The sequence below is a fragment of the Mus musculus genome, chromosome 15 (genome assembly GCF_000001635.26).
Source record: "Mus musculus strain C57BL/6J chromosome 15, GRCm38.p6 C57BL/6J".
Classification (NCBI taxonomy): domain Eukaryota; kingdom Metazoa; phylum Chordata; class Mammalia; order Rodentia; family Muridae; genus Mus; species Mus musculus.
In genome coordinates, this window is record NC_000081.6 from 59648453 (window position 1) to 59661264 (window position 12812).

General features: G+C 50.1%; 1 protein-coding gene across 1 annotated transcript; it reads left to right on the forward strand.

Moving 5' to 3' along the window:
* The first annotated feature begins 201 nt into the window (after window positions 1-201).
* Trib1 (tribbles pseudokinase 1) lies at window positions 202-8647 on the forward strand. Its single transcript, NM_144549.4, has 3 exons — window positions 202-1070; window positions 3027-3319; window positions 5784-8647. The coding sequence occupies exons 1-3, from the start codon at window positions 711-713 to the stop codon at window positions 6247-6249; spliced, it is 1119 nt and encodes a 372-aa protein (NP_653132.1). The 5' UTR covers window positions 202-710; the 3' UTR covers window positions 6250-8647.
* Window positions 8648-12812: the final 4165 nt, after the last annotated feature.

The window sequence follows — 12812 nt, forward strand, 5'->3', positions numbered from 1 at the left end:
CTCCCCCCTAGTCTCCTCCCTCCGCTCCGGTGACTGCAAGCCGGGCGACGGGGCCGGAGTCGTCGCAGCCACCTCATTGCACAACCCGGCTTCCCAACTGTTTACACAGCCCGGGCTGTGAGTGTGTGTGTGTATACAGCGTGAGTCACCGGGAGGCGGAGGAGGTGGAGGAAAAGGAGAAGGAGTGCACTGGCCGGGATCAGTGCGGCACACACACTCATAGTCGGTCACTCTCTCTCTCTCTCCTGGAGCGCGTCTCGCTCGCTCACACGCCTGGAGCCCAGGAGCGCGCAGGATTCCGAGCGGCGCGGAAAAGTTGTACCGGCTTTTACGCCAGACTAATTGCTTTGGGAAGTGCGTTTGCTCGGAGAAGCCGAGGAGCCTGTGGAATCCTGTCCTCGAGGCTCAACACCCGGGAACTCGGGCCGTCTCCACGTCCCGGACTATCCACAGCCTCGGCAACAATAGCGGCGGCCACCGCCAACGAGGCGCCCAGACCTGGTGCCTGTGGGGGTCTGGAGACCTTAGCCGGCCTCCCACCCTTGGACGCGTGGCCAACGTGGTTCTGGTGGACAACGCCAGCGTCCTGGAACGGCTCCTCTTGGGGACCGATCCAAGCTCTATCTGCAAACTCCATCCCGCCGACTGGAAGAAGTCACAGCGCAGATCCAGGGATTTACAAAGCCGGGGCCGCTCCGGCCAGGGCCGCGATGCGGGTCGGTCCCGTGCGTTTTGCCCTGAGCGGCGCCTCGCAGCCCCGCGGTCCGGGTCTACTGTTTCCGGCTGCCCGGGGAACCCCGGCCAAACGCCTGCTGGACACGGACGACGCGGGGGCAGTGGCGGCCAAGTGTCCGCGCCTCTCTGAGTGCTCGAGTCCCCCCGACTACCTCAGTCCCCCTGGCTCGCCCTGCAGCCCTCAGCCTCCGCCCTCCACGCAGGGGACCGGCGGCAGCTGTGTGAGCTCACCCGGGCCCAGCCGAATCGCCGACTACCTGCTGCTACCCCTAGCTGAGCGCGAGCATGTGTCCCGGGCACTGTGCATCCACACCGGCCGCGAGCTGCGCTGCAAGGTAAGCATCCTGGGGCGGAGGTTGCGGGTCTGGATCGTCCACAGAAGTGCCTAGGTTCCGGCCCACCGGGATCACAGTCCCGCCAGCGCTTGGGTTTGGCAGAGCAGATAAGGGCGTTTAGTTGGATAAGGAGGGTATTTTGGTCAGCTTCGTGTTTTTGGAGGTTGAGTGCTTTCCTGTGGAGTGTTTTTTGGTGAGGGTTAGGCGGTCTAGAGGAAGTGCAGGGTTCAGTTCTTTTATCTCTGTTCTTTTCTTTGGCGCTCTGTATTGCTAGCGCGTGGCGTTCCATTTAAGTTTGGAATTGCAATGGGTTCCAGGGCCATGCCATTGCCCTGCTCTCATCCCCCTCCTCCCCCTGTCCTGGAAGGACGCCCTGCAGTGTGTGCCTCCTCGGGACTTGGAGCAACTGGCAAGCTCTTTGCGCGAGGCTCGCGGCATGGGTTCTGTATAGACCAAGTCGGGCTTCTTTTTACCTAGGGGTTTCTGGGCTTGAACTCCTGTTGGGACCAGCATACAGCCCACCCCAGGAAGTGTTGGGATGGGGTGGTCTTAAGCGTGGGAAGGCTTCTGGCCAGCATCGGAGTATTGGAAAACTTCCAGAGGCTCGCTTCCACTTGCTTTAGTTTGAGCCGGCGATTTTCATTGCAACATTAACAGGAGTACAACTAGATACAGGATGGCCGGTCTGGGAGAGCGCGTAGCCCAGGACTGCTTCGCAGTGTGCTCTTCGTGAGCCGGACACCCCATCTCTGGGCCATTGAGAGCCCCACTGACTCCTTTCATTCTCCTGCAGTTAAAAGTGGCATCTGGGTTTCCAACAACTCACCTGAAAGCCCCCCTCCGCCCCCCCCCCCCCCCAACGTGAGCGCCCCACCTCTCCGTTTGCTGCTGCCACCTACTGTCCACTCTCGTGAAATCTCTGATGCGTGGTCAAGCACAGAGAGAAACTCTTTCTTCTTGGTGGATGAGAACAGTTTTGGGAGAGAAACGGATGGGGCGGGAGGAGAAGGCAGCAGATATATATTTTTTTCCCAAGTTGGTACTAGAGCAGCCACCTCAGAGGTGGGGTTGGTCTGGGTCATTGTGCAACCCCTTCCAGTTCCTCTGAGCAGATAATAGCCGAATCCAGATGGTGACAGCCCGTGTGTCACCATTTCCAGTTGCGTCTAGGATATGAGTAACCGGGCTGAACAAAAGGCCCTTAAAGAGACCAGCCAGCTTCTTAGAGGATTTGCTACCCGTTCTGGGGAGGGGGGCCAACCAGGGTGGATGGGGGTCGAGGAAACAAACAGGAAAAAAGAGAAGACCTATAGAGGTGCCTATCCTCTCCTGTAAGAAGGTAACTACAGGCTGCTTCCACCTGAGTCTCAGCCATAGGCAGGCTGCATAAGGCCGCTTTGTCAGTCTCTCCTTCCAAGTCATCAGTTCCTTCTGACTAATGACAGCTCTGCGTGTTTGCTGCCTCAGCTTCCCGTGGAGGCTGCAAAGTCACCACATTCTTTGACTGTGCTCTGCTGAGCCTCCTGGGTTCGCAGGAGATGCATGCATGTTTAGCTGTTGATTTTTCACTCTTAGGGATGCCGGGGGTACCTTCCCCTAGCTACTTACTGTCTGCTAGGAAGAGCTACAGCAGGGAGCTGGGCTTGCTTGGCTCCCAGGAGCTGATGGCCCCCTAAAAGACAAAAGCATTTGCAGAAGGGAGTTCTTCTAGTCACCCTACAGTAGGGGGTGGGCTCTGGGAGTGTGCTAGCCCAGATCCCAAAGTGTAGCTGGTTTGTTGTAAGGGTATCCTAACAGCTGGAGCTCTGAGGGGCTACCCAGAAAAGAATATATGAATGGGGCTTATTGCCATTGAAAGCCCAAAGATGGAGAACTCCAGCCCAGCTTCAGATAGGACCTTGGAGGCGGGCCCTCTGTCTTTCTCATTCCTTAAACAGGTCACTTTTCTCCCCACAGGAATTCCCCATTAAACACTACCAGGACAAAATCAGGCCTTACATCCAGCTGCCGTCCCATAGCAACATCACTGGCATTGTGGAGGTGCTCCTTGGTGAGAGCAAGGCCTACGTCTTCTTCGAGAAGGACTTTGGAGACATGCACTCCTATGTGCGGAGCCGAAAACGGCTTCGGGAAGAGGAGGCCGCTCGGCTCTTCAAGCAGATTGTTTCCGCCGTCGCCCACTGCCACCAGTCGGCCATCGTGCTGGGGGACCTGAAGCTCAGGAAGTTCGTCTTCTCCACCGAGGAGAGGTAGGCAGCTGACACAGCACTTCTGGTGGCCTTTTGGAACAACAGCAGCAACAATCCCCACCCCCCCAAACAATGAAACAAACAAACAAAATGAAACAAAACCCCCAAAGGCACAGGTCATGCCTTTAGGTGCAAGATAAACCCAAGGGCTCAGGTCTTCTCTGCTGTTAGTACTAAGTCCTGCATCTGGGAAGTGATGGCCAACCCCAGTTTATTCTCTGCTCTATTGGACGCAGCATAGGGAAGCCTAGAGGTGTGTTGGTGCTTTTCTTGATGCTACCTGTTGACAGGATGCCCTTCCTGCCCCTGTCTCAGGCTCAGGTTTATCTCCTCTTGTCAGAAAGGCCAGTCTTTTGGGGAAAAGGTGTCCACTTGTCAAGGACAAGTGGACTCCAAGAGGTGCTCAAATTCTTACTTCCGTGCCCTGCCTCTGCTGTACCTAGAAGACTTTACAGAGCTAGTTGTGTTGTTGTGTTGGCAGAATAACAACCATCCCTATCACACCAAACTCCCGTTCTGTTTGAGCCTGGGCGCACCCCACCCCTCCCAGTAGTTGGTTCCCATTCTCTGGTGAGTTTTTAAAGACATCTCATCAGCTCCATCTTCAGAAAATAACCACATTGAATAATAAATGGAAGTTGGCTAGCGTGCACTGCTAAATATAGTTCCTGGCTTACCTCACAAAGGACAAGATGTGCTTGATAAGGGAATAAATAAGGAGACAGTAAGATCTGAAGTGGAGGCTGCACCAAGAGAACCCAGGAAGCAGCTTGAGCTATACCACACTTCATTCTGCAGCCAGACTCCGTCCGTGGTGGGAAGATAGAGATTGCCTGTCTGTAGAATTGTCCTGTGGGAGTGAGTTACTTTCTCGAATACAGTTACACAGGACTTACCCTACCTGTGCACTTTTACCTGTAACACCAGGGCCCCCCTAAAACAGTTACAGAGGTTCCCCAAAGTGTGTGTTTGTATCTGACCTTGCACTGACCATCGAAACACACAGGATTAGCAAAGAGAAACTGTTTGCCGTGAAGAAGTGTCCGGTTCCTGGCCGGTGTGTGCTTCTTTGATAATGGCGATGCCTATTTTTGAAACATGCACTACACACCTCCTCACCGGCTTTTGAAATCTGCATTGCACAGGCCAGTGTCATGGGCATAGGGTTTGGTAACCCGAGGGTTAAGCAATGGCAGGCTGACGTTATTCCTGTAGCCAGCACAGGTGCAGGGTTTTAGTACTACAGGAGCCAATCAGGGGCAGACACCCGAGGGTTGAGTCATATTTTCCGTTTACAGAACCGATGGGTATTTTACATAACAGGGAGGTCATGCTGAGGACATACCGAAGTTAGCACATGTATACTACACTCCAGGGAACAGGAAGGCTGGAAAGGAAAAAAAAAAAGAAAAGAAAGAAACTACCAGACCTTTGATAGGAAAAGGAATTGACCAACTGTTTGCATGTAACTTCACAACAAGTGACTTACTAAAATTCAGAGAAGCAGGCCCCGGATATTAGAGGTACCCCACGTGGTCCTTGGGGTGGGGGGGCGGTGAGGGGGGGTATCTAGAAGATGTGGGTGGCTGGCTCTGCGTCAGGAGGCACCTGCAGCTTTATAAGAGTTCCTTCGACCAAAGGTCTTGTGGAGTGTGGTTTCTTTAGTAGACTTGGTTTCTGGACTTTCTTTCACATTCTACAATGACTTCTTTAACAACGATGATCTATAAAACAGAGACAGACTCTCATGTGGGATAGAGACTCATGTACCTTGATCTGCAGTCCTAGGGGTAGGTGTTCAGGGGCCCCTGTAGTCTTCACATCTATCAGCCACGCACGTTTGTTCACCTAACTTCTCTGTCAGGACTAAGTCGTCTTTGCCGTGAAACAAACAGCCCAATAAATGCAATTAAACGTTTCTTGTCACCGTCCCCCTCTGGTTATTGCAGCTGGGACTTGGGTGAATGAGATTTTGTTGGTGTGTGGGCAGTAGTGTCGCCAGCCCTGGGCAGTCAGTGTCACAGTAAGAGACTGGTGGCCTGTACGATGGATACACAGCCCCCACCTGAGGAAGGAGGATGCATACCCTCACTCTCCCATGACAACTTTGTAGAACATGCCAGTCTTCCCCTGAAACCAGCTCCCCATTCTGCAATGTGAACTTTGTCAGTTGTGCAACCCTATTAGGATATCATAAGCTCTAGCATCATGAATATTATTTGAGACTTTGCATCATCCCCTCCGCCCCCGGCACTCTCTCGCTACTTTGCAAACATTTATTGCAGTTTGTATTGGTTTGTGAAATCGCTCGTCCTGGCTGTTTGCAGGGCAGCGCTCACTAGATGAAGGGGTAAATGACATTCCAACGGCCTTGGCTGTTAGTGCCTGTGGGCACTGTTATTGGGAAGAGCTTGTTCCACGGCAGCTGGTCTGAAAATAATAGCTTCATTTCTCTCTCCCACAGAACCCAGCTTAGACTGGAAAGCCTGGAAGATACTCACATCATTAAGGGTGAAGATGATGCGCTGTCAGATAAACATGGCTGCCCAGCCTACGTGAGCCCCGAGATCCTCAACACTACTGGGACCTACTCTGGAAAGGCGGCGGACGTCTGGAGCCTCGGGGTGATGCTCTATACGCTTTTGGTCGGACGATACCCCTTTCATGACTCAGATCCGAGTGCCCTTTTTTCCAAAATCCGCCGTGGACAGTTCTGCATTCCTGAGCACGTCTCCCCCAAAGCCAGGTGCCTCATCCGAAGCCTCCTAAGACGAGAACCTTCTGAGAGACTCACAGCTCCTCAGATCTTACTCCATCCCTGGTTCGAGTATGTCTTGGAACCGGGCTATGTTGACTCAGAAATAGGAACTTCAGACCAGATTGTTCCTGAGTACCAGGAGGACAGTGACATAAGTTCCTTCTTCTGCTAGTCCCCCCCAAAAAACCTCAGAAACCTCATAATTCTCACACATGGCATTTCTAATGACAGGCAGGCCCTCTTCCATGGTGCCGGCCAGATTTGGGGACGGAGCACCATTGTCCCTGTGGGGCTCAATGTGGTGTCGCCTCTCTGGGCTGAGTGACTTGATTTGACCAGCATGCACTCAGATTAGCTGCTCGACAGAGGTGTCCCCTTTTCAATGAACCATCATGACTGTCCCAGTGTCGGATGCAAGGGTGCCACGGGCTCTGAAGCTAACGGGCATCCCACGCGGTCAGGTGTAGTAGTGAACTTGAACATTTGAATGGGAAGGAAGCACTTCGCACAATGGCATTTGAACAAGGTGGCAATCGGTTGGAGTAACAAACTCCCCCTTGCTGCTGCAGTTTCTCCTACCAGAAGTTTTTCTTTTCTTTTTTTAACCCTTACTCTCCCTGCAGACTCAACCATGACTGTTCTGCGTTGGAACAGATGGAGTGAGAAACCCTACAGCCTGCCCGAACCCAGACTCTCCCCCAAAGCCAAGACCTCCTATGCAATAATGCCCCCCTCCAACCCCACCCACCCCACCTTGGGACCTATCCCCTGCAGCTATGAAAGCAGTCACCAGCTAATTGTGGAAAAGTATCAGGAGATTCAAATTCTTGGCTGTTTCAGAACTCTTGAGCTCAGTCAGGCAGGGATGTTTTTAAAGAAATGAATTTGATCATGTGGAATCTGTTAGCTCTTAAGGCTCTCCTCGAATATGGCAGCATTTGGCCGCCACTCCCTACGCCCACCATTAGGACCATCTCTGGGTGGAACATTTTGTGTGTGCAGACAAGGGTGAGGAGACTCGCCAGCCTGCTCTCTCAGGAGCACGTGTGAACCGTCTTCGTGCTTCAGCGAAAGCGAGTTTGAGGCAGTCTTGCAAGATTCTCAGACTAATTTCCAAAAGGAAACCGGATGCCAACTTCCCACGGGTTTACTGTGCCTCTGGCATCCAGGGTCTTCAGTTTCCCGTGCTTGGCTCTTTGGGGTTCATGTGTCATGTTGCTTATGACCCTATCTGTGAAGCCGGCTCTGGAGTGACAGAGAGAACCTCAAAAATGTAGCTGGAAAGGACTTTAAAACTCATCCAATGCAGAGTCTCGCTCCTAGCTGCCTACCCGAGATCCCTTGCTTCAACCTCCCCAGGTGGGGGACCTGGCCTCTGCCTAAATGCTTCTGGAGACGGAAACATATTCCCTACAGGGAATGAAGCTTCTCAGAGAAACTGCCGAAAGTTGCATTAAAAAAAATAAAAAGTACAGAAGAAATAGTTGCCACTGTCTAGGACAGTGCTGAAGCTAGGTGGTTAAACGGGTAACAGAAATACTGTATTGTGAGAAATGACACAACAAAAGCCGGCAGGCATCTTTAAGGGCTATGCCTAGGGAGACTACTAACATGGAGAGAATGCCGTGTATACCTCACGTACTGTGTGCTTTATATTTGTATATACATTTTACCTTTTATACAGATGTCCGATTGTTGTCATTTGGCTCTGCAGCTTGTTTTGTCGTCTGTGTCTGTCTGAGGAACCTGTGTGTCCAGAGCCACATGAAATGTGAATGATTGTTGGCAATATAATCTTGAGAGGCTGGTGGGACTTGGGGAAGGAGCAGGGACAGACATCTGTTGGTATTGCCCAGCTCCTGTATCTGTGATACATTCCCTGGCTGAGGACTCGGGGCTGGCCTGGGCATTTGCCTGGACTGCTGGAAACACTAGGTCTCCTGTGCGTGTGTGGAAAGGTAATAGTGGCACAATGTTGCTAACTTTAGACAACTTTTAATAAATATGGTTTCGTAAAGAAATACAGTGAGTTTCCTTTGTGTGCACGCTGCCTTCCTGTGACTGTCCCTGGCTACAGTGAGATACCCTTTGACTTTCTGGCTGCATTGGCTCAAGGACACAATAGAGTCAGACAGGTGGTTGGCTACTTTATTTTTTTTCGTTTTATATAGTCCTGCTTAGCATTAAATCGCTATGTAGACCAGGCCGGTCTTGAACTCACAGAGGTCTTTGTGCCTCTGGAATTAAAGGCATGAGTGATTATGCCTGCCTGGAATCTGCCCTTTTTTGTGTGTGTCTGAACATGTGTTCTTTAATGGGCAAGGCTCATATGCAGAATGAGGTGGGTGGGTGGGTGCTGTGGTCTGGGTTGGAAGCATTGGAGGGCAGTGTAACATGGATTTTTGAGTTTAAGAGTTGAAGAATTGGCTGCCTTTTGACAGGCTTGGATGGTTCACCCCTGCCTTGGCTTTCTGATACTGTGGAAGCTGAGACAGGTACATCAAGAGTTCAAGACCAGCTTGGGCTATATAGCAAGTCTGTTTCAAAAACAATAAAATGAATTCTCTGGCTTTTGATTTCAGGTTTTTTGTTTTTGTTTTTGGTTTTGGTTTTTTTTGGTTAGAGAAATGGAGAATTTGAGAAAAGCTATGAACACCCCAGAAGAACATTATAGAATATTTACCACTTTATTCCCCCTGAGAGAGGGCCATGTAGGTTCCAGAAGCCACCTGCCCCTCAGCTTAAGAGCTGATTATAATATGATTAGTAATGGCATTTCTTTCCATCTCCGCCCCTCTCTGTAAGTATAAATATTAAAATAAGGAAAACCTGCTTAGAAAACATTGACTCTGATACAGGGATGGCTTGATTGAGTTGGGTTTCTAGTTTCACTATGCCTTGACAACCTCTTTGAAACAAAGCAAATTAGTCGGATTAAAATGATATGCGCAAGGAGAGGGGAGGGGCTCCCTTCTCTGCCCCAAGCTGAGGCCCTGCTGACCGCCCATGCCCATGGACAGCACACACTGGAATCTGGAGAGAGGAAGGAAGTTGTGAGAGCATTGAGGGTAGATATGGAAGAGTTATGGGAAGGTGTGGGGAGTGTGTAAGATCAGAATGTGTGCAAGTCAAGTATGAAATTCTCAAAGGAGTTAGTATACATTTTTAACAGTAAATGAGGCCACAGATCTGAGGAAATGGCTACTGGGCTATAGATGCCTGTCACCAAGACTGACAAGCTTAATTTGGTCCCCAGGACCCACCTGGTGAGAGAAGAGGACTGACCATTAAGTTATCCTTTGACCTCTGTACACTACTGTGGCACCAGATACCACACCACGTTGTAAGTGCAGTGAATTCTCATGAAGACAACATCAGATCTACAACATAAAATAGGACCTGTCCATCCCTGCTTGGCACTGGTTCCCAAGGCAACCACTATAGGGTACACTGTTATTTTTGGTTTGTTTTAATGGTTTACTTGTTTGCCACAGGGTACTTCTGTTGTAGCCCAGGATGCTCTCAAACTCAGCCCTGCCTCAGCCTCCCAAATGCCTGGTTCATGAGATACATCTTTTTAATAAAAAAAAATTATGAGAATTTTATACATGACGACTACTCTATTCACATCTTTTCTATCCCTCATTGACAGCCAGTTCTTCTCGTATCCACCTCACTCTTCTCAAATTCATGCCCTTTTCTTTGACTATTGTTAATATACATGTGAGCATAGAAGCAACCTGATGAGTCCTTTAGCTTCGCTCCTCCCTGTGTATGTTTAGGGCCAACCTGAACATACACAGGGATTGTTATGTTAATTGGGATTGGCTAGCCCCGGAGAAACTGATTTTCTAGTGAGGTAAAATTTTAACTAACCTTAACCATGAAGCTTAGGTATCAGCTCTGGGCAGAGGTGCCAGGTGACACGTTTTTTGGTCCTTTGCTACAACATTCAGTTGGAGGTAACTTAGGAAAGCAGGACCCATGGGATCGGAGTCATTGCAGCATGGGCCATGTGACTCTCGGGAGCCACAAAGAACAGAGAGCACAAGAAGCATGTGGGATATAAGCAAACAGTGGGGGAACCGGCCAAGTGTGGTAACGCTTCTAATCCCAGCACTTTCAGAGGCTGAAGCAAGAGGAACAGGGGTTCAAGGCCAGTCTCAGCTACACAGAAAGTCTGAGGCCAGCTTGAGCTCCACGAGACCCTGAACTCAACCTCCCAAAAATAAAGATCCATAAAACCAAAAATGAAACCAGGAGAAGGGCTGGTCCTGGTCTTTTTATGAACAGGACCTTCAACCCTGAAGTTCCCCGGCGAACCCCAGAATCCATGCTACCGTGCCTCCCTGCTCCAGTGAACCCAAGCTGCCTTGGTGCAATTCCTTGGGCACACACAGAGAATACTTTGGACTTCCCTAGCTTTAATCTGAGGATTTCAAAACACTGCAAGCAATTAAGGTTACAACACCCCTTTGTACTGTTGTTACATGTATCAGATGGAGAGAAATATGGGTCACGATTGGCCAGGCTGACATGTGATACCACAGACACATACATTTAATCTCCCTCGAGCAGATCAGAAGCAACTGCGCCCAGATGGCTGAGAGAACTTGACTGGGTCACTCACTTTTATTTTCTCTTATGTCCTTTATATATCTGACACTTGGATAGGTAGTAACACCACTAAATGATACTTTCTATAAGTCCTGGAATGGTTTATTTTGTGTGTGTGTGTGTGTGTGTGTTTGTGTGTGTTCTGTAGCACAGCTGACACCGAACCCACTCTTCCTGCTTCAGCCCTGTGATTCACAGGTGTGTGCCACAACATCTGGAATTTCTAGACATTTTATTCTTTCACATCACTTTTATGTACAATGTACTTTCTAGAAGCTTCTCCCTTTTGGTATGCACACTTGTTGAGTGAACTAGGCAAGTCAAATATTTCCCCCTTATATTTGAGAGCATGAAGTGTCTTTCAGTAGCTGTTCAGGAGGAGCCAACTCATAGGTAGCATATGAACTTGGCCCTTTAGATTCCATACCTAGTGTTCTCAGTCCGCATGCCACTACACTGTCTGCTGGTAAGAAATAACAACGAGACGTGTCTGAAACACTTCTCCAAATGTGGAGTCTTTAACTTAAAAATAACCTAGTATATTTAGTCAATAAACATTGAAGCATTAGCAAAAGAAACGAGGGCTCCATCATTCAATCAACAAACATGCTTTATGCCTATGCTGAGCTGGACACTGTGGTCAACTTCATGGCGGAGACTCAGCGTTGGCTTGTTGGGAGAACTCCAAGTGGCCAAGGACCACTGAAGCCTTACTCTTTCCTGGCACTTAGCACAGTGCCTACTGAAGGGAAAGGGCAAATGCCACGGATGGATGAAGTGATGGGTGGATGGATGAGTGGGTGGGTCATGAGATGGATGGATGGAGACCCTCCAGCAGCTCAGAGCCTAACAGGCCTCCAAGTCAGAGAACCATGAACATGAAGGTAGACATCTTAGTCTGTGGTCTCCTCCTGTGTCTGAAGAGTCTGCCGTTCCTATTGACTTTTAAGCAGGAGTGACATTGTTTGATTTCTTAGGTCCTTTCTGCTGTTGTTTTGAGATTCTGTTGGAAACAGGGCCTACCCCTTGCCAGAGAGGCTGTGGGAACAGCCTTGTGCTTCCTTTCAAAACTAGACCCGGGCCATGCGATGGCTTCCTTGCCTAATTTCCTCCTGGATGAGGAAAGGCGCTGTAGCAATTGGAGGTGATGGAATTGGCTTTTCAACACGGCTTTGGCTGGGAAAGGGAGGGCAAGTGCATAGTTAATCATCCACTCCTCCCAGAAAGTAAACAAACAAGCAAGCAAGGGGGGAGGGGGGAGGCGCAAATCCCAGCACGATCCCTGGGAACCAGCACAAGAGCCTTCACCTCCTTCCTTAATGATCTCAGTGGAAGTGACTTCACAGTTGCTGGAAGAGGAAGGGGAAAACTCTCTAACAAGCATGAGGCCTTGGGTTTGGTTCCCAGTACTGTACAAGCTGGGCATCATGATGCTTGTGTGTCAAACTAGTACTCTGACGTTGAAGGACGTGTCTGAGGCCATGGAAGGAGTTCAAGGACAGCTTGGGACACATGAGACGCTGTTTCAAACATAAGAAAAGTGGCAGAGAGCCGGGCGGTGGTGGCGCACACCTTTAATCCCAGCACTTGGGAGGCAGAGACAGGCGGATTTCTGAGTTCGAGGCCAGCCTGGTCTACAAAGTGAGTTCCAGGACAGCCAAGACTATACAGAGAAACCCTGTCTCGAAAAACCAAAAAAAAAAAAAAAAAAAAAAAAAAGAAAAGTGGCAGAGAAAGGGTCACAAAGAAATGGCTTCCTGGTAAAAGCAGTAGCTTCCCAAGCCCAAAGAATCCAGTGTGATTCCCAGAACCAGAACCGGAACTGGAACCTGGAGACTGTAATCGAAGAGGAGGCAGGGGTCGGAGAACCTCTGGAGGGCTCATGAGTGAGCTAGCCTGGAGTTAATAGCACAGTGGCAGAAACAGAAGAGAGGTCCTTTGTCAAAAGCAAGGGGTGTGTGTGTGTGGGGGGGTGGTGGTGGTGGTGGTGGTGGTGGTAGATGTGGTGGCGTATGCCCTAAATCCAGCACTGGGAAGCGGAGCTCAATCCCAACATTAGAGGGATGGAAGCAGTCACGTTGAGAGCAGTCTGGGCTACATAGCTAGTTCCAGCCCAGG

What these genes read in the sequence shown, in the direction of transcription:
- Trib1 (NM_144549.4), top strand. Translation starts at nt 711, where the DNA reads ATGCGGGTCGGTCCCGTGCGTTTTGCCCTGAGCGGCGCCTCGCAGCCC. An exon ending in GCCGCGAGCTGCGCTGCAAG is followed by an intron (nt 1,071 to 3,026) that starts GTAAGCATCCTG and finishes TTCTCCCCACAG; the next exon opens with GAATTCCCCATTAAACACTA. An exon ending in GTCTTCTCCACCGAGGAGAG is followed by an intron (nt 3,320 to 5,783) that starts GTAGGCAGCTGA and finishes TCTCTCCCACAG; the next exon opens with AACCCAGCTTAGACTGGAAA.